At 53.6% G+C, this 19,023-nt stretch overlaps 1 protein-coding gene across 8 annotated transcripts in view; it reads right to left on the bottom strand.

The window, feature by feature from the left end:
• The window catches only part of NAV1 (neuron navigator 1), a 235,711-nt gene that overhangs the window by 76,213 nt on the left and 140,475 nt on the right, over nt 1-19,023 (bottom strand). For all 8 annotated transcript variants that reach the window (XM_087424299.1, XM_087424298.1, XM_087424294.1 and 5 more), the window contains 2 exons: nt 15,909-16,011; nt 10,563-10,928 (listed from right to left, as the gene is read on the bottom strand). In XM_087424299.1, the coding sequence (XP_087280425.1) occupies nt 10,563-10,928; nt 15,909-16,011 (469 nt within the window). The remainder of the gene's footprint in view (nt 1-10,562; nt 10,929-15,908; nt 16,012-19,023) is intronic.

Raw genomic sequence — 19,023 nt, forward strand, 5'->3', positions numbered from 1 at the left:
TATGGCTTGGAAAGGGACGGTGACAGCAGATGACAAGCTTCTCTAATGACACTCGGCAGGACGCCAGTGGTCCTGGGAGGCCCTGCTGCTAGACGTCCCACCATTCAGGTCTGTCCATGTGGCCGTGGACGTGCAGAGGGTGTCATTCTTGAATTGCCCCGTGATCAAACCTACAGGGGCTGAGAGAGAAGCCAGACAGGCTGGGAGATTGAGGAAGTTGACCAATGAGAAGAGGGGCCGGGGGAGAGAGCTGGAAGAGAGGGAGCAGTCAGGAGAAGCCGGCAGGAACTGGGTCGGAGATGTGTCCCTATCTTCCAGGCTGGAGATGCCCCACAAGAAAGGGGGGACTGGGCACAAGACAGACTCCTTTTAAAGCGAGGTGGCCCAGGGAAGCAGGAAGGGTGGGTGGGTGACAATCCGTTGGCCCTGCTCTGGCTCAGGCTCCAGGCTGAGTGCAGGGTCACTCCCCTCACAGACACTACCTGTTGGGGTCTGCACACCCCTGCGCATTGGCGGGCACGTCCTCCGTCCTCTGCCCGTCCAGCTAGTGCACACACAGCCTCTTTGTATCGCCCGCCTCTCACACACGTGATCGGATGTGTCCGGCACAGTATCTGTCTGTCTCTCATCCCTCCTTGGCGTGCACATCACGAAGCCTGGCTTGGTTTATCTGTGGCACAGGCCCTGACATCAGCTCTCCTACCTTGTCTCTCCCCTACCCCATCTTGCACAGTCAGTAAGTGTCGATCTGTCCCTTACATAGCTACGTGCTTTGGGTCCCTCTGGGTCTGGCTCTCTCTTTCTGCCTGTTTGCCAATCCAGACTTCTGTGCATCTGCCTGGGCTCATCTCATCATCGCCCCAACACAGAGGCAAGAACAATTCAGTCCCGCGGCCTCTTCAGGGCACCCCCATGCACAGCTCAGTGGGTAAGTCCTCTGCCTGGCCTGCTGGCCTGTCTTCAGCGGCAGTGAATGGTCTTTTGCTGTCTGGCCAGACACATCTGATAGCCTAGAGGCCAGAGCTGCCCCTCATGAACATCCTGGGACAGCTCAGCCTTTGAGCCAGAGTCAACAAGACTTGTATTCACACAGGCTTGGGCTGTTCCTCTGCCCTTGGCCCTGAGCTCCTGGCTGTGGTGACTTTGTGGCTCTCCACAGCAAGACCCTATCCTGAAGATGGAGAGGTCAGTTAGGGGCATTCCAGGACGGGGTCTCTAACAACGATTCATTGGTCAGTCAACAGCATGGCCTTAGAATCTGTGCTGCTGGGTGCTGAGAGGTAGTAGAGAGAAGACAGGGCCTCTGTCCTGGGGAAGCTCCTGCTCCAGTGGAAGGCATGGGATCCCTGCCCCCAACATGCTCCCAGGCTTTGGGGGCGCATGGGCTGCCCACGGAGGGAAAAGGCTTCGCGGTGCGCACAGCAAGGCAGTGGGCGTACCAGGAAGAGCGCGAATGCAGGAGTCGGATGGCCTAGGTTCTGCTCTGCTGCTGCCACTTTCAAGTTTCAAGTTACGGGATCCTGGTAAGCCAGTTCAGCCAAGTTCCAGCTTCCTCATTTGTAAATTGGGAGAAAGAATACCTAACTCACAGTGTTGTAAAGATTAAATAAGATAATGCCATATTAGTGTTTTTATAAACCATATGTGCGGTGCAATTGTTAAGGAATCATAAAAGCACAAGTTACTACAGTACAAATTACAGACACACATTCCAGGACAACCCAGAGTCAGACAGCAACATCCTGCAGCAGGATGAATCAGGGCATTGGGCAACTGGGCATCACCACCCAGGCGGGAGAGTGCCTCTCCAAGGTCCTTCATAGTTTTGGTTCTAGGAGCCAACAAAAGAAGGGAGAGAGGTAACATTTAACCAGCACCTACTGCATACCTAGTGTAGTAACATAGTATCTTCTATAACATCCTGACAACAATCCTATGTCAGTGTTACTAGAATGGATCCAGTTTTCCCAAAGCCTCAGAGTTGGGATCTGAACCCAGGCCTGTCATACTTCCAAACTTGTGCTCTCTCTGTAATATCAGATTGCATGGAATTTTCAGACATCATGCGAGCCCAGCCAGCTTATCAGAGAACAGAAGGTTTGTGGGGAAAAGAAGGAGGCTGACAATTAGAGGAGAGACAAGGGGACAGGCGGGCAAGTGGGCAGGGCTGGTGGGGAAAAGCCAAAACCATGGCAACAGCTTCCTCAACCCCTTGTCCACCTTGACTGTCAACCAAACTGTGTGTCATCACACTCAGTGAAACCCCAGCAGCTCAACTGTAGGTTACTAGGACACACCGGAGGAGGGGCCCCGCCTCAGCCTATCAGTCACCATGGCAACCAGCCTGCCTCCAGCTGCCCCTCTGGAGTACCTGGTTCTCTCTAACCTTTGCCGACCGCTGGGTTTGAACAGACACTGCGATGCCGATTAACCCACAGGGACCTAGGAGTGCAGTCACTATTGTTTGAAGAATTAAGGGCTGTTTCAAGAGCTGGGGCTCTCTGAAGATACCCCTTCCCTCCCATCAGACCCAGGAATCTGACTCCATATGCTCCTTCCCTCCCTCCCTCTTTATAATTGATGCCATTTTTGTCCCACCTGCGGTCACTGTTCCCGTAGGTGCCAAGAGAACTCTGCAGGCACCCGTGACTGTCAGCCTGAGGGACTGCTCTCAGCCCGTGTGGAGCAGGCTGGGGAAGCCGGGACGCAATGGGAGTTGAGAGAGAAACATCCACACTCCCCTGCCCTCTGGGTGGGGCGACTCTGAGGGGTGTCCCAGGTAGTCTCCCAGAAGTCCCTCAGCCCCGGTTCCCACAGCAGTGACCTGCACAGGGACATACCTGCATTGGCTGCCCTTCTCTTCCGACTCACTTCCCACCCCCATCAGGCCTTTCTGGACTCATCACCCAAATAAACCACCTGCCCTCAAATCCTCGTCTCCAGTCGGCTTCTGGCGGACCCCAGCCCACGATACTCTCCATATACAACAAACAAGTCTGAGTGAGAGACAGAAAGCCCAGTTAGCCAGGTCATGATGGGAAAGAGGCCGCGTTCTCTTGTGTGACCCTCTGCACAACTAGCTTAGCTGTCCTGCACGACCACATGCTGAACCCATGGCCCAGCAGTCACTGGGTGCTGTGCAAACCACAGATGGGCACCGTCTGCCACATGAGAGCGTTGTATGAACAGGTGTAACTGGGTCAGGACATGCCCACCTTGCTTGGCAAACCACTTAGTCTGTCGTCTTCCTAGGGAGGATCAGAAACATCATCTTCAAGCATGAAGGTTAACACACACTTTCCCAAATACCGTGTTATCATTGAGAACGTGCGTGTGAGGCTGAGGTCCATCAACCTGCTGCCGTCTATTATCAAACGGCTGACAAACAACAGCGAGCGTTTGTTGACACTTGTTATGTATGAAGTAGGGTATTGACTAATTTACTCATCACATCTATCTTACCTGGTAGCACCGTTAACTCTCCACATTTCTCAGCTGAGATACTGGAGCAGAGGGAGAAGAGCTCACCCAAACTCACACAGCCAGTCAGAGGAGCCAGGATTCCACCCCAGGCAGTCCAGCCACGAGCCTTCACTGCACACTACCCGGCCACACTGCCAACCTGCAGCACGCCTGTATTGGTTAGCCTGCTCTCAAAGGCTGTGTATTTAACCACACAGCACGGGACTAAAAGAATATTAAGGCAGTGTTAAAAGCAAAATAAGATCATCCTCACCACAGAGGTCAAAGCCCAGATTCAGTGAACTCATCCGCCAAGTGTAAGACATCTAACTCTGTGTCTCTAGTAGCCTCTAACGAAGACAGAGGCCATCAATTAAATGAACACAACAGTCAGTTGAGATCAGAATCATGTATTTCAAACCAAGAGCCCTTTTTACTTTTCAAATAACTCATATGTTCTTTTCCACTAGATCTTCACAAGGTAAAAATGCTCACCTCTTTATAAATGAACGAACTAAGACTCAGAAAGATTAGGTGACTTGCTCAGCGCCACACGGCAAGCTAGAGGGGTGCTTAGGATGGAACTCCAGCTCCCTAGATTAGCCCAGTGCTCCTTCCCTGCACCACAGAGAAGCATCAGCCAAGGCTATGGGTGTGAAGCTGCAGGTCAACGCTGTAATTGTGGATGTCACCCCCAAAAGAGGCAGCACCCTCTGTCTGCTTCAACCACACATCACTTCTTTTGCTGTGAACCCAGCAGGCATCCTACCTCCCTTTTGGATTTGAAGGTCTTCAAGGACAGAAACTGAGTTTCCTTCCTGAGCTTGAATGTTGGGTCCCTCCCCAGTGGCTCCCTACCGCCCTCTGCCCCTATCCTTGTGTTCCATGGACAAAAGGCAGGCCCGGTCCAGCTGCTTACTAGGTGGGAAGCCTCAAGAACTGCCAGGAGACAGAGAAGACGAAGGCAGAAGAAGAAGACCCTCCTCCCCACCCACTCAAATCCAGAAGGCTCCTCTTCTCTTTTTGCAAACCCTACAAATCCAGTGCCCACTGCAAGGGAATTCTTGCTGCTGACGGTGGTTGGGTTGGGCATTCTGGGGTAAGCCAGTAGGACGTCAGCCAAACTGGACAGCAGCGAATGAGGCTCCTTCGCAGGAGGGTGGCTGTGGAGGCTGAGGCCCGCTTAGCAAGGCTGGGAGGTGTCTCTTTAAGGCTTGGGCTCATGGCCTCTGGGAGCAGAGAGCCAGCCTGGGAGAAGGCAGGGCCTACGGTTTATTTTATTTGACATTTTTCAACGTCAGGACACTTCAGAGCCAAGGAGGAAACGAGTCCCATCTGTTCCCGAGCGCTCAAGCACAGTTCAAGAGGACAGCCTGGGGAAGGGAGGGGCAGGTGAGGAGGCAGCAAAAAGACTGGGACATCCAGCCTCACACTCGGAGCAGGAACCACCTAAGGAGAGACATAGGGCACAGCAGACGGTCACCAAGAAATCCTACTGTCACCCAACACACACCCACAGAGCCTTCTCAAGATGGGGCCTGCTGGCTCTGTGTAAGGTTCTGCGGCCCTGGCATAGGTTGCTGGACACGACACCACTCTGTACAAGTGAATGGCGCCCCCTGGAGGTGTGTGACATGGCAGGACTGCTGCTGGCTCGGCCCAGGATTCCTGCCCATTAACCTGCAAAGCTCAGACACGCCTGCCCAGGCTACCATTCACAAAGACAGAAATGGAGACGCTGAGAAGTAAATCCGAGTCAAAGCAGGAGGGGATGGGGAAGGCCGCCTGACCTCCTTCCCCTCTGGGCACAGTGGCCCCTAGGCCTGGCGTCTGCATTCACCCCTGCAGGGCGTCTGTCTTCTGCACCTCCTGCGCCAGCCCTGGGCACCCGGGTTGGGAAGGACAGAGGGCTGCCGAACTTATCTTCTTACTTAGATTAAATTCCAGACCTCACTATTTTTAGAAAAACAAATTCCTTTTCTCTTTTCAAGAGGTAGGAATGTCCCGAGCTGTCATCTCAGACAGTCAGCAGCCAGCTTAAAGTTGTCACAATGTTGTGTTTGGATGTCACCCTGGCGGGACTAGTGTCAGGCAGTGATCCATCCAGGTGCCAGATTTTAAGAGGATCGTTGACAACTTGAGAGTTTCCAGAGGAGGGTGACCAGGATAATCAGGAGCCAGAAAACTGGGTCATTTAAGCAAGTGCTGGAATAGCTGGGGACTTTTTTTTTGTTTTTTTTTTGATCTAAAGAAGAGAATCTCTGAGCCATCATTAAGAACATGTTGAAATATTTGAATGAAGATTTACACTTAATTCTATTTTTCCCAGACGACAAAATTCAAATCAATAGGCAGAAGTAACAGTGAGGCAGATTTCTGGTGAATATTCAGAAGCTTTGTGATAATTTTATTCTATCTGAAATGGAATAAGCTCCCTGTCACTGTGCCTACGTGAGTCAAGGCTGAAAGACCAACTCTCAGGGACACTATAAAGAAGATTCTTGTACTTCATGGGAAGATGGACTGATCCAAAGTCACTGAGAAGCTTTAGAAAAATATGGCTTCCTGGGGAGCAGAGAATCTGCTTGGGAGGTCTGGGATGAGACTTGGAATCTGTATTTTTAAAAAGTCCCATCAGCTATAAAACTCAGAAGAAAATACAGGGGAAAAGGTTTATGACAGTGGATTTGGCAATGATTTCTTGGATGTGACACCAAAAGCACAGGCAACAAAAGAAACAATAGATAAATTGGTCTTCATCAAAATGAAAAACTTTTGTGCATCAAAGGACACTATCAACAGAATGAAAAGGCAACCTACAGAACAGGAGAAAACATCTGCAAATCATACGTATGATAAGAGATTAATATCTGAATATATAAAGAACGCCAACAACTCAACAACAACAAAACAACCCAATTAAAAAATGGACAAAGGATTTGAATAGACATGTCTCCAAAGAAGATATACGAATGGCCAATAAGCACATGAAGAGATGCTCAACATCACTAATCATTAGGGAAATGCAAATCAAACCACAATGAGATATCACTTCACACCCATTAGGATGGCTACTATTAAAAAAACAAACAGAAAATAATAAGTGTTGATGAGGAAGTGGAGAAATTGGAATGCTGGTGCATTGCCAGGGGGAATGTAAAATGGTGCAGCCCCTGTGGAAAACAGTATGGTGGTTCCTCAAAATATTAAAAATAGAATTACCATGTGACCCAGTAATTCCACTTCTAGGTATTTGCCCAAAAGAACTGAAACCAAGGGCTTGAAAGGATATTTGTACACCAGTGTTCATAGCAGGATTATTTACAACAGCCAAAGGTGGAAACAACCCATTGACAACTGAATGGATAAACAAAATGTGGTCTATCCACACAATAAAATATTATTCAGCCTTAAAAAGGAAGGAAATTCTGACACATGCTACACACGGATAAACCTTGATGACATCACACTGAGTAAAATAAGCCAGTCACAAAATGACAAATACTGTATGATTCCACATATACGAGGTCCCTTGAGTAGATAAGTTCATAGAAACAGAAAGTAGTACGGTGATGCTGGGGGCTGGGGGAGGGGAAAATGGGGAATTTTTGTTTAATAGGGGACAGAGTTTCAGTTTGGGAAGATGAGAAAAGTTCTGGAGATGGATGGTGGTGATGGTTGCACAACAGTGTGAATATACTTAATGTCATCAAACTGTACACTTAAAAATGGTTAACATACTAACCATATATAAAAAACATTTAACACAATTGTAAAACTACATAATTTTTTAAAAGCATATGATTATTTTGGCAGCAACAGCAGTTCACCTTCCTCATGTTTGAGGAATTCACCTCCCCTGAACTCACACGGATTGGTGACCCAGGAAAGGCCTGGTGTTGGATGGAGCAGAGAGAGATGACCTGGCCTGAATGTCGGCTGGGGAAGAGCCCCCGGGGGGATGATCTCCCAAGATAACTGAGAGCACTGAGTCACCATCGTGTCTCATGGCTCACTGATAGCTTGTGGCTGATTATGTCACCCAGTGGAGGACAGGGAAGCCCATCAGTCAGCGTCACCTCTCCCACTGGCCCCATGTTGGGAGCTCCTGGTCGGCAGAAATGCGAATGGCAGGGGCCGGCCCTATGGTGTAGCGGTTAAGCGAGAGCGCTCTGCTGCTGGCAGTCCGGGTTCGGATCCCAGGCGCGCACCGATTCACAGCTTGTCAGGCCATGCTGTGGCGGCATCCCATATAAAGTGGAGGAAGATGGGCACAGATGTTAGCCCAGGGCCAGTCTTCCCCAGCAAAAAGAGGAGGACTGGCAGATGTTAGCTCGGGGCTGATCTTCCTCACACACACACACACAAAAAGCGAATGGCAATGGGCAGTGGCTGATGGGGGTGTATGGGGTGTCACCGCAGGGGTGTCACCACGGGGGTGAGAAGGGAAGCATTGCGGCCCACCTCTACGGGGAACAGCTCTACCCATCTTATGAACAGGAAAAATAATTTTCTAGATTACAAAACCTGGATGGAAACCCCACAGGATGGGAGGACCAGGAAGAGGCTGAGCTATAGGGTCTCAGGTTTGCATCTTCTCTTCAGGATTTGCTGGAATCTAAGATGCCTCGTTTCTAATGAAAAAACACAACGCTCAACCACGAAAACACATAATTGAGGAGTGAATGTTTACATCAAAATTTCTGGGATTATAAATGGATTCCCCTCAATTCTGACTTTCTCGGCACATGTAAGGTGTGTTTACAGTCCTGGCAGGGAAGTTAACAATGGAGAAAGCTTACAACCCAAGCGTTGAGAGTTGCTACTAACTGCAGACTGACCATACAAGACGTGTGTGAAATTATCTTGGCAACTAGCGCTGCAGTTTACAGGAAGGCCCATGTTATGGACAGCACCCAGCCAGCACTCTGTTCTGCATCCCCCACGACCTCCAGGCTCCCCTGGGCTTAGGGTGGTGGGCACAGAAGGGACACGTCCTCATTCAGGCCAGCTTCGGCCAACGCTGCTCTTTTTACTGACTCAGGAGCATACACACTGCCCAGAGGGAGGAGCATAAAGAAAGGTTGCCAGGGAGTAGATAAAGGGCGTCTTTCCTGGCTCCCCCTGCCCAGCATTCCACACCCCCACACCCCCAAAATCTATGTTGGCAGGACTGGTCAGCTGCTACCACTGATTCTGTGCTCTGGTCAGACTGCACCCTGAGGGCAAGTCTGGGACCCTCAGAGGGCAGGAATCCATCCCCCCATCCGCCCCGCACCATGGTATTTTAACAATGACAATAACAATAATAACAGTAATAACAGCAATAAAAACAATAGCTAACACTGAATATTTACAGTGAGCCGGGAATCATTCCGAACACTTTCCCTAAATCAGTCCATTTAATCTTCACCATCACCCTGGGTAGGTTCCACCATCATCTGCATTTAGCAGATAGATAAACTAAAGCCTGCAGAGGTTAACTAACCTGCCCAGTTCACACAGCTAGTTAAGTGCCAGCATCCCCACTGCCTGCTCAGACCAGGCCCCTCCACAGGTAGGAGTGTGGTGCCTTCCAGCATTTGGGGAATTTTCTGCCCTGGCCAGTGGGCGGGGGAGGGTGGGGGGTGGAGGGGTGGGGAGGCTCCCAGAGGGCTCTCGCCAACCTCCGTCGGGCAATCCCTGAGGCCGGGGCCCTGTCTTTCCAACACATGGGAACTTCCAGAGCACTCTGCCCACCCCCAGGGGCTGTGCATCCCTCTGCCCTACACAGCTGGGAGCCCTCAGAGGGCAGGGACATGACACTTCCTCAGAAGGAGCCTCCTGGGGCAGGGGCCATGCAAGGCAGCCCGTCAGACGCCACGGCTGTCCTTGCCCAGCACAGGCCCTGAGCACAGCAGGAGCTGGACGGCTTCCCTCCCATCCCAGCTCCAGGCCGGCGGATCTAGTGTGAAGTTGGCCGGCCCCTGGGATTGAACAGGCAGTAAACAACCCCATTCACACGTCAGCTGTTTTGCTCCAGAGCAGCCTCATCAGCTGGACAGGCCCTGAGCAGACTTCTCCAAGTTTATCCCCCGGGGTGGGGAATGGTGGATGGCCTGGAACTCTGCGCCCTGTCCTTTCTGAGGAGGGGCTACTTTCTGTTCTCTTGAACTTTGAGAGTTTTCTTGGGGAAATGTAGCCCCTGAGGGGGTAGGGGATGGGGTGCTGCTGCTGTCTGTGTGGTCTACCTGTGTGGTCCCCCGAGGGTCCCAGCAGACCAAGATGGAAGAGTGGAGTAGCGGTCAGCTGAGAGATGCCCCAGAGACCCTTCCAGAACCCCTGCAGCTCTCTGGTCTTAGGGCTTACGACTTCTTTCTTCCCATCCTCTCCCCTCACTTCCCTTCCACGCTATTCCACAGGCCCAACCCTGTTAGCTGAGGCAGAACAAGAGAAGAAGATGAGGGTTCCTGTGTGGCATAGACCACGGTGGGGACCAGGAAGCTGTATTAAGGGCAGAGGTTCGTGGAGGAAGAAACCTGAGGGGTAGAAACTAAGGGCCACAGGGGAGGGACAAGGGGGCTGGGGACCCTGGAGACAGAAGCAGAGAGAGAACCACTGCTTCCCTCTTGGAGGCTCCCACCTCACGCTCTCATTCTTTCTTCTCAGCAGCTGCCCAGACAGATATGGGACCATCACGCTCTCTTTACAAATAGGGAAGCAGGTTAAGGTGTCCAAGGTCTACACAGAGTTAGCAGGAGAGCTGGGCTAACACCATTTTCCAGGCCCTTCCTGCAGGCCTTTTGAGGGCAGAGGACCGGGGAGGACCGGACATACCTCAGAATGATGGCCACAGGGCTCCGGCGGGGGCGGGGGGGGGGCGCCTTCCTCGACCAGTGGGTTCCTCACATGTAGCCCCCACCGACACCCCAAGTTTAGAACACGCCCCATCAAACTTCAGGCGCAGTCACCACCACGTGCCAAGGCCCCGCATGGCCCCATCCCAGCACAGCAAACCCAAACCCCTGATGTGAGCCCCACCCCACTTCCAGGGAACCCCATTCCACGGGCTTTCCGCGGTGTCCCTAGCCCCCTCCCCAGCCTCCAGGGCCCTGCCCTACCCGGTGGTGATGTCATCGTCCTCAGCCATCGTCTTGCCCAGGAGGTCGCTGTCGCTCATGTAGCCAGACTTGAGGTCCACCTCGTCCGAGTCCAGGGACTCGACCAGCTCCAGGCGGGAGATGTGGCTGAGCTTGCTGGGGCTGCGCATGGGCATGGTGTGCGAGTAGTGGGTCCGCTCGCCGTGCATGTACCAGGTGGGCGGCCCCTCCGAGCGGCAGCTCCCACCCACCGAGGGTGCATCCCCAGCCTGCAGCCGTGGGCTGGACTGGCCGTAGCGCCAGGACAGGGGGGACGAGCGGTTGGAGAGGCTGGACACGCTGCGAGGGTTGGCGTCATCGCTGTCATAGCAGGTCATCTCCAGGGAGCTGGGCAGAGAGCAGAGGGCACCGGTTTACTGAGTGCTCCCTGTCCGCTCAGATCGCGCCCCGCAAGGCCCCCTCTCCACCTGCCGAACTCCCCCTCCTCCAGGGGCCTCTCACTATGGACGTCAGCTTGTTCCATGTCATCTCAGGTCATCAGAGGAAGTGATGTCCGTTCTAGGGGAGCAATCCAACATACTGTTTTTTTGTTGTTGTTGTTGTTTTTTGGGAGGAAGATCAGCCCTGAGCTAACATCCATGCTAATCCTCCTCTTTTTGCTGAGGAAGACCGGCTCTGAGCTAACATCTATTGCCAATCCTCCTCCTTTTTTTTTTCCCCAAAGCCCCAGTAGATAGTTGTATGTCATAGTTGCACATCCTTCTAGTTGCTGTATGTGGGACACGGCCTCAGCATGGCTGGAGAAGTGGTGCGTCGGTGCGCGCCCGGGATCCGAACCCAGGCGGCCAGTAGAGGAGCGCGCGCACTTAACCGCTAAGCCATGGGGCTGGCCCCCAACATACTGTTAAAGGCATAGGTTTGCCATATGGCCTGGGTTGGAATCCTTTTTTACCATTCGTTAGTAAGTGAGCAGGCAGAAACGGAGCAGCCTTGCCAAGCCTCCGTTTCCTCATCTGTGAAATGGGATAACAGCATGACAGCGCTTCGTGGAGTTGTAAGGATCACATGTGTAAAGACCTGACATGGCGCCTGGTCCCCAGAAGCTGCTTCATAGATGGGAGGGCCTGTGAGGCCCCCTGGGGACGTGGAGACTCGTGCCCTGAGCTTAGAAGGCCTTGATCATTCCTTCTGTTCAGAGTGTGTCCATCACCTCTTTTTAACTAATGAGCTAAGGGCCGGTCGATTCCCAAACTGGAGATAGGAAAGTCTGGAGTGGGGTTCTGAGCGTGTAAGAAAAGCCTTGAGAGCCTGGGAGGTATGGCCGGTTCCCAGTTAGACCAGTCCAGCCAAAGGCCCAGGGCATCAGGGGAAGAAGCAGAACCTCCCTAGAGGACAGAACTAGACCGAGGAGAGAACACAGGCAATGGACGAGGGGCGAGGGCAGGACATCCAGGGCCTCAAGCCTCAGGCCCATTGGGCAGGCCAGGGAAGCGATGACCAGCTTAGCAGTGGACGGCCGGAGCCTCGGGGCATCTAGGGGCTGGGGAGGAGGTGCCTTCCTCCCTTGGGGGCCAAGGTGGCTGCAGAGAAAGTACAGTTGAATCTGCTTAGAGAGGCGGCTCGGATTTGGCTTCAGAGAGAAATGGATAATCCCACCCAGCCTCGTGGTGATGCCCACCCAAGTCAGCTGTAGTTAAGGGCTCAGCAGCTTGGCCTAACTAAACCAGACGGGGTCAAGTAAATGAAATAGGATCTGGCGGCCACGAGAGCTGCACAGCCTCGGCAATCTGTGGCTGGATGTGAGTTACACAAAGTGCAGGAGTCTTCTTTCTGTGAGCACATCCATTTCTCAGTCACCCTGGGGGTCAGGATGGGAGCTGGACATTGATTTTTCTATTCTTGTTTTTTTGGTGAGGAAGATTAGCCCTGGGCTAACATCTGTTGCCAATCCTCCTCTTTTTGCCGAGGAACACTGGCCCTGGGCTAACATCCATGCCCATCTTCCTCTACTTTGTATGTGGGATGCCTCCACAGCATGGCTCGATAAGCGGTGTGTTGGTCCGCGCCCAGGATCTGAACGTGTGAACCCTGGGATGCCGAAGCGGAGTGCACAAACTTACGCTACACCACTGGGCCGGCCCTCTATTCTTGTTTTTATAAAGTTCCTTGAAAAGAAAGAAACTCTTGCCAAATTGTCTCTACCAACCCTGAGAAAACAGGGTTTTATTTTTATTTTTGATCAGTGGAACCAGAGCGAACCAAACAGCCCTTGAAGCTGGGCATGACGGTCCCTGAAGAAGTGCTGTGGGCGAGTGGGGAATGTGGCTGGGCAGGGCGGTTAGTGACCGCTTTTTCTGATGCTCATGGGGTCTTCCTGACCTGGTCTCCACACGGCTTCTCCCCTCCAGGCCCTCCTTTATGTTCTGTGTGCACTGCGTCACACACTGTGCTATTTCTGTTTCTAAGGACTGGGGACCCCAGAGAGAGTGGATTTTCCCTGAAGGACAGACTGTGGGCCTGTTGACTCTGTCTGCCTCACTCACCACTGCACTTCAGCACTCTGCACAGGGCCTGGCATGCAGTTGATGCTCAAGAATGAAGCAAAGAGGAGAAACCCAAGATGAACGTGCTGAGTTGAAGAGCAGGGACGTTCCCGCCATAAGACTCAGTTCAGGGCCTCGCACAGTGAGTGCTTAACAACAGACTGCCCATGACAGCGAGACGAAGAGGAGAGGGAAGAGGATGACGACGACCACGATGAGCTCCCAGAGGATTAGGTTTTGAGTTAGTCTACACCACGGTAACAAAATTAGTGCAGTGTGGGCTGTGCCAAGCACCCCAGTTCCTCAGTCCCATTCCCGGCCCGCCTCCTGTTCCGCTCTCTGCACTCAAAGTGCCTCCTGCTCTATTTCAGTTTTTCATCCCCTAAATGCGTCTCTGGACATCTCTAAGTCGGTGGGGTAGGGGAGGGTAGGATTCTAGCTCAGCAGGGTGGTGTCTGACTCCCAGACCTGCATCCAGCCCTGGTCCTGCCTCTCTTTGCAGAGGACACTGGGGTAGGGACGGTGGTGGGCCTGGAGCAGGGGAGGGAGTTTCATTTCCTCTCCAGCCCCGGCCCACTGACCCAGACGCTCTCCTCGTGGGGGAAACAAGCCAGTAGAAATAGAGGAAGCAGAACAGGAATAAAAGTTTCTAAAAAGGAATTGAATCTAGAATTAGCCTGTCGGTTCCAGGGTGAAAATAACCTTGCTGGAAGCACACACTGGACTATAAGCCTCAAAGATGGAGCCCACGTTTGTTCTGAGGGTCAGTGGCCGGGACAGGTTCTAAGTCTGCTGGACACAGGCCTCCCCTACCCCCTAGTCAGCCTGGGTGACTCTGTGGGACTCTGGCAAGAGACCCTCTCCCCAGCCTCCTGTTCCTTCTCTAACACAGGGATCTGTACATATCCTGTCGACTCCCAGGGCTGATTGATGGAAAACACTTTAAAAAGTAAAAGAGCCATAAAAATTCAGGGAATCACTGTTTGGGCTGTCTGAAGTGCGGGACAGGAAGAATATAAACCACAGGCTAAGAGAGGAAGTGGCTCTGGGTCCACAGTAAACAGAAAAACCAGCTTCAGGGCTCTTGGTTCCTTTCCTGTAAAGGGAGACAGAAGCCAGAGGCCTGAGGCTCTCCCCAAAACCAGCCAGCTTTATGCAAAAGGCTTTCAGCCTCCTTCTTCCCCCTGCCCCCAAGCAGAAGGCAAACAGGCCTGCTGGGGTCCAGCTGTCCTGCCTACCCTGGGGGCTGGGGCCGGCTGCTCACAGTCAGTGGCACCCGGAGGCTGGAGCTGCTGCCCTCCCCTGTGGCTGAGTCATCTGGGTGTGGCCTTCTCAGCAACTCAGCACTTTCTGCCTTCTTTGGCTTGGGGCTGGTGGTGACTTGTGCTGAGCCCTATTCCAACAACTTCCCCCGATGGGGGATGGAGGATATTCAAGATTTCACTCACTAGGTCCCCAGAACGGTGAACCAAGCAGAGCCAGACCTGTCCCACTTGGGTTCCTGCTCAGGGCTGTGAGGGATGGAGGCTGGAGACATGTAAGGGGCCTGAGTCCCAGGGCCTCCTGGAGCCTCACTGTTCACTTTTCTCTCAGACCTCCTTGGTCACATCCCTTTCAGTAGTCAGGGTCCTCTGGCCTGAGCAGAGGTAACCCCAGAGAGTAGGGGCTTTGATTTATCACGTAAAGTATCTTAGATGCCTGGGAGCACAGGGCTGAGTGTCCAAGCTGGAGGGCGGGATGGGCCGGAGGAAGGGCAGCGGAGGGAGGAGAAGGGCGGCCTCACCTGGGAGAACTAGAGCCAGTGGGTGACAGCTACCGACCCTGATTTAGTTTCACTTCACAGTCATGTCAGTCCCACAGTGGACCGAGATGACTGAGAGGTAAAGAGCTCTCTGTCGTTGTAGGTATATAAATTAAGTCTGGATATCACTCGGCCACACACTGGGCTAAGAAAACCCCTTCTCCCTCCATTGCCCCTATGTCCCAACTTTGCTCTCATTTTCCAACCCCAGGAGATGGGGAGGAACCCATCTCCAGTCCAACTGGAGAGGCTGCCTTCCTGCTCCACGCCCCCCATGATTTCCCAATCCTGGCTGTCTGCTCTCTCCCTCTACCCCCCGAGTGTCGCCCAGCCCCTGTCCCCCTTGGAGCTGACAGCATGAGCTCATCTGGGGAGCCGGGGGGAAATTCTGAGTCACAGCAGAGGCTGTGGCCAGGATGCACTCCAGGGTGCTGTGGGGGTGGGGGGGGTGGATGCAGCACAGCTGGAGGGGTGGGCGGAGGGGTGCGCCCACATGGCATGGAAGCCAGGTGACACTGCATGGGCCCTGCTGTGCACTCAAGCCTCCCTTCGCCACTGGCTGAAGCGGCAGGAGGGACTTGCCTGACAGAGTGAAAAGATCCGGGTGTCGGAAGGGGAAGGGCATGATCCTAGAGTCCGGGATCAAGGGAAACTTCAGACCAGGAGGAGAAGTATGGAATAACCCCTGTGACAAACGAGGAGACTACGTCTCAAGAGGGAACGTGGGCAGTGAAGTCACACAGCCCGCACTCCAGTGGTTTTCAAGCTTATTCACTTAAATGAAATCAAACGCTTGAGCTCAAGCAGACAGCAGATGAAGCCAGGCCTCTTTGCTGAGATGGCTGGTCGCTCCTCTCCCTGTGGCGGTGGCTCCGTGGGGCTCCGAATGTCTGTGCAACTGCAGCAGGCCCTCTGCTGACCTCTGGTGCCCAGGTGCCCAGGAGACCCTGGGACCCTGCCCCCCAGAATGGGAGATGGGAAGAGGGCAGCAGCGGGCAGGACCCCTCTGCAGCTCGCACTTACCTGTGTGTCACCTGGGACCCTCGCAGGCTGGACATGGTCTCTTCCAGGTTCTGTCGAAGATCCAGGACGTTCTGCACTGTCCTCTTTCTCTGGGACTCTGGGTCTGGGAGGGAGAAAAGAAAGAGCCATGTGAGTAAATAGGACTTACTGCTGGGAGCCTGGTGGGTTGGGGAAGTGGGGACACCAGATCCCGAGAGGCCGGTCTCCGGGGCATGCTGGTCACTGGCTTGCAGGCCCACCTAAAGGCCCTGGACACATGCCCTTGAGCCTCTGAGGTCTCAGCCTTGGAAGATGGATGAAGACATGGGGCCTCCTGTGTCTATGCACTGCTCCCAGACTCCCCCACCCTGAGTAACTGCTTTTGCCCCTGCCTTCATTTTGGGAGGCCCTGCTTCTCACAGCAGAGGTCCTGGGCAAGGCTTCCGTGATTGAGGTCAGCCGGAGCATCCGCCTGAAACTGCTTCTCCAGTGACGTGCTGGTAAATGTTTAACATGGCTCCTGGAGGCAGGGACCCCCCCTCACATGTAGTGTTTGCCGATTTCTGCGGTGTCAGTATTTCTACCATGGCTGCTTTTAAGCACCAACATGACGTCACTGACCACAGAGTTAGGAAGAGACGCTAACAGCGGGCTCTAGGGAGATGGTGTGAGCATATCACACGCCCTGAGCCCCAGGCACTGATAGGGAACATCGGAATTGCTCCCTGGGGTCCAGGGAAGATAGTTCAGAAAGAGCCCCCTAAAGTGAGGGGCTGGTGGGGAGGTGGGGAGGACAAGAAGTCATCTTCTGGAGCATAGACTGAGCTCTGGGCAATTCAGACCCCAGACAGGAGGTGAGACGAGTGACGAGGATGTGTGGGTGTGGGCCCACTCTCAGAATCCTGAACAGTCAGGGTCATTTCATCCAGCCTTGGTTTTCAGGTGGGATATTAGCCTGGACAGGGGAGAATCTACAATAGCAAACACATTTCTCCCATCTCCTTTCCAGGGTGGAACACCACCCAGAAGACTGAGGGTACCCGAGCATGAACTCAAAGATCTTCTCCTTCCTTCCATCAACCCACCCAGGAAATCTCTATTAAACACACACTCATGCCAGGAACCATGGTAGGTCCTGAGGACACCAAGAGTAAGAGGACCTGGCCCCGCCCCCAAAGTCGCTGAATGGGGTCAAACCCCCAAAGCCTTCCAGAAAGTCCCTCTCTGAGACAGTCAGGGACCAACAGAAGAAGGTGGCAAAGCAATGAGAAAACCCAAGATCCTGGGCCCTCTGGTTACGTCCCTTCCCTCCATCCTCAGACCCTCTGCGACCCTCTCCCGAAGGCCAGAGTGCCCACTCGCTCCCTCCCCCACCCGCAGACTCAGCAGGAGCAGAAGGTGCTTTTAGCCGCCAAAGGGAACATTTCTGAACCCCTTCAAGAGGCGTTTGTTCCCCAAGATTACACTCAGGCCGGCTGGCAGGCGCTGCCCTGACTGTCTTGTCAGCCCAGGGAGGCTGGCAGGGCCAGCAGGGAGCCTTCAGGCACCTTTTCTGAGAGTGGACTCCACACCCAGACCAGGCCACCTCTCCTTCCCCTCCCCGGGAGCCTGTAGAGGGCTGCTGGTGGTGACGGAGGAGGTGACGGGCTCTCTTGTGGTCAGCACCACGTATCCAGGCCTCCATGCTGGTGGCAAGGAGAAAGGACAAATGGCAGACCTCTGTGCCAGGGGCCTGAGCTCCATCCCCAGCCTGGCGTCACTTCTGTGGTTGCCAATGCCTGTTTACCCTGGCAAGTGCCACCTTGTGAGCCGCCCATGGCTCTGACTGATGGCTTGGCATGGAATACAGACAGGATCAGAAAGTGCATGTATGTGTTTTTACAGTTTGGTTCTAAAATGCCTACATGGGGACCAAGAACAGGGTGCCAAGATGTGGGTTTCTGGGCCAGGGCAATGCTTTCTATGGGTCTGGCACAGATGAGGGAAAAGGCACGCTCTCCAAGGGTTGTGCCGTCCCCAAGAGGAAGGTGAAGGGTTCCTCCGAGACGTCTGCAGGTGCCGGCCTGGCCCTCTGCATGCATCAGCGAGGCGAATCCCTACAATGTTTATGGGAGACATGCACTACTGTCCCCACGTCACAGATGAGAAAACAGACTCAAGGAGGTGAAGTCAATGCCCAAGGTCACCCTCCTGGCCTGTAGCACAGGGCAGAGGTGAGTCCAGAAGAAACTCGTATTTCTTCTGATGTCCCAGGGCACCTGTACCACGAGCATCAAGCACAGTGAGGGCACACAGTGGGTGCTCACTGAGCATTTCAGGAATGCATGGATGCTACCACCATAGAAAAATACAAAAATACCTTAAAAAAAGAATGGATGGATACATGTCCTATTAGGAAGATGTCTTTTTTTTTTAAAGGGAAGAATATTTAACTCACCCTGTGGCCAGCCTCCAGAGGGTCGCTGTGCCCTAATGCTCCAGGCTCTGGGGCAGACAGGGGGCTGTGGGAACCTAGGTCTCAACGTTCCAATGGTGACAGAAAGAGACACTTTGCTACTTCTCATTGCGCTGATCACAGTGTGCTCTTTCCCCACAACTCTTCCCTCAAAGGCACCCACACTAGCCCCCACCTCATTTCCACGTCAGTGGAGTGGGGTGGGACACCCCAAAGTCTCCTAGACTTGCCAAAAACTAGAGCCACAAGAGTCCTTGGAAGAAGAGAGGGGCTGAGGTCCCGGGAGGGGTGACCAGCAGGAGGTCGCAGAGAGATGATAATGGGAGAACATCTGGCTCCAGGCAGCCTCCTGCTGGGGTAGGTCTGGGGCGTGCGGAGGAGGAGTTTGGGACAGAGCTGACTTGCTGGGGCGACCAGGATCTGCTCTCCCCTCCGAGGCCTGGATGGTCCTGCAGAGGCGACACTCGAAAGCTTCCTCCATGCACACCCAGCAGTGTCCCCTGGTGGTCATCTTAGGCATGCCACCCTGCTCTGGAAGGCTCAGCCGGGAAGGGTTTGGTGGGTCAGAGTGGGTCTCAGGGGCTCCTGAGGAGTCTGGCTGTGCTCCACACTTGTGGGCACGGACACATTCCTGGGGGTGCAGCACTCCCCAGGGTGGGAGGACTGACCGGCACACGAAGG

This window comes from Ceratotherium simum, chromosome 36 (assembly GCF_057802395.1).
Source record: "Ceratotherium simum simum isolate JZ-2026a chromosome 36, ASM5780239v1, whole genome shotgun sequence".
Lineage (NCBI taxonomy): Eukaryota > Metazoa > Chordata > Mammalia > Perissodactyla > Rhinocerotidae > Ceratotherium > Ceratotherium simum.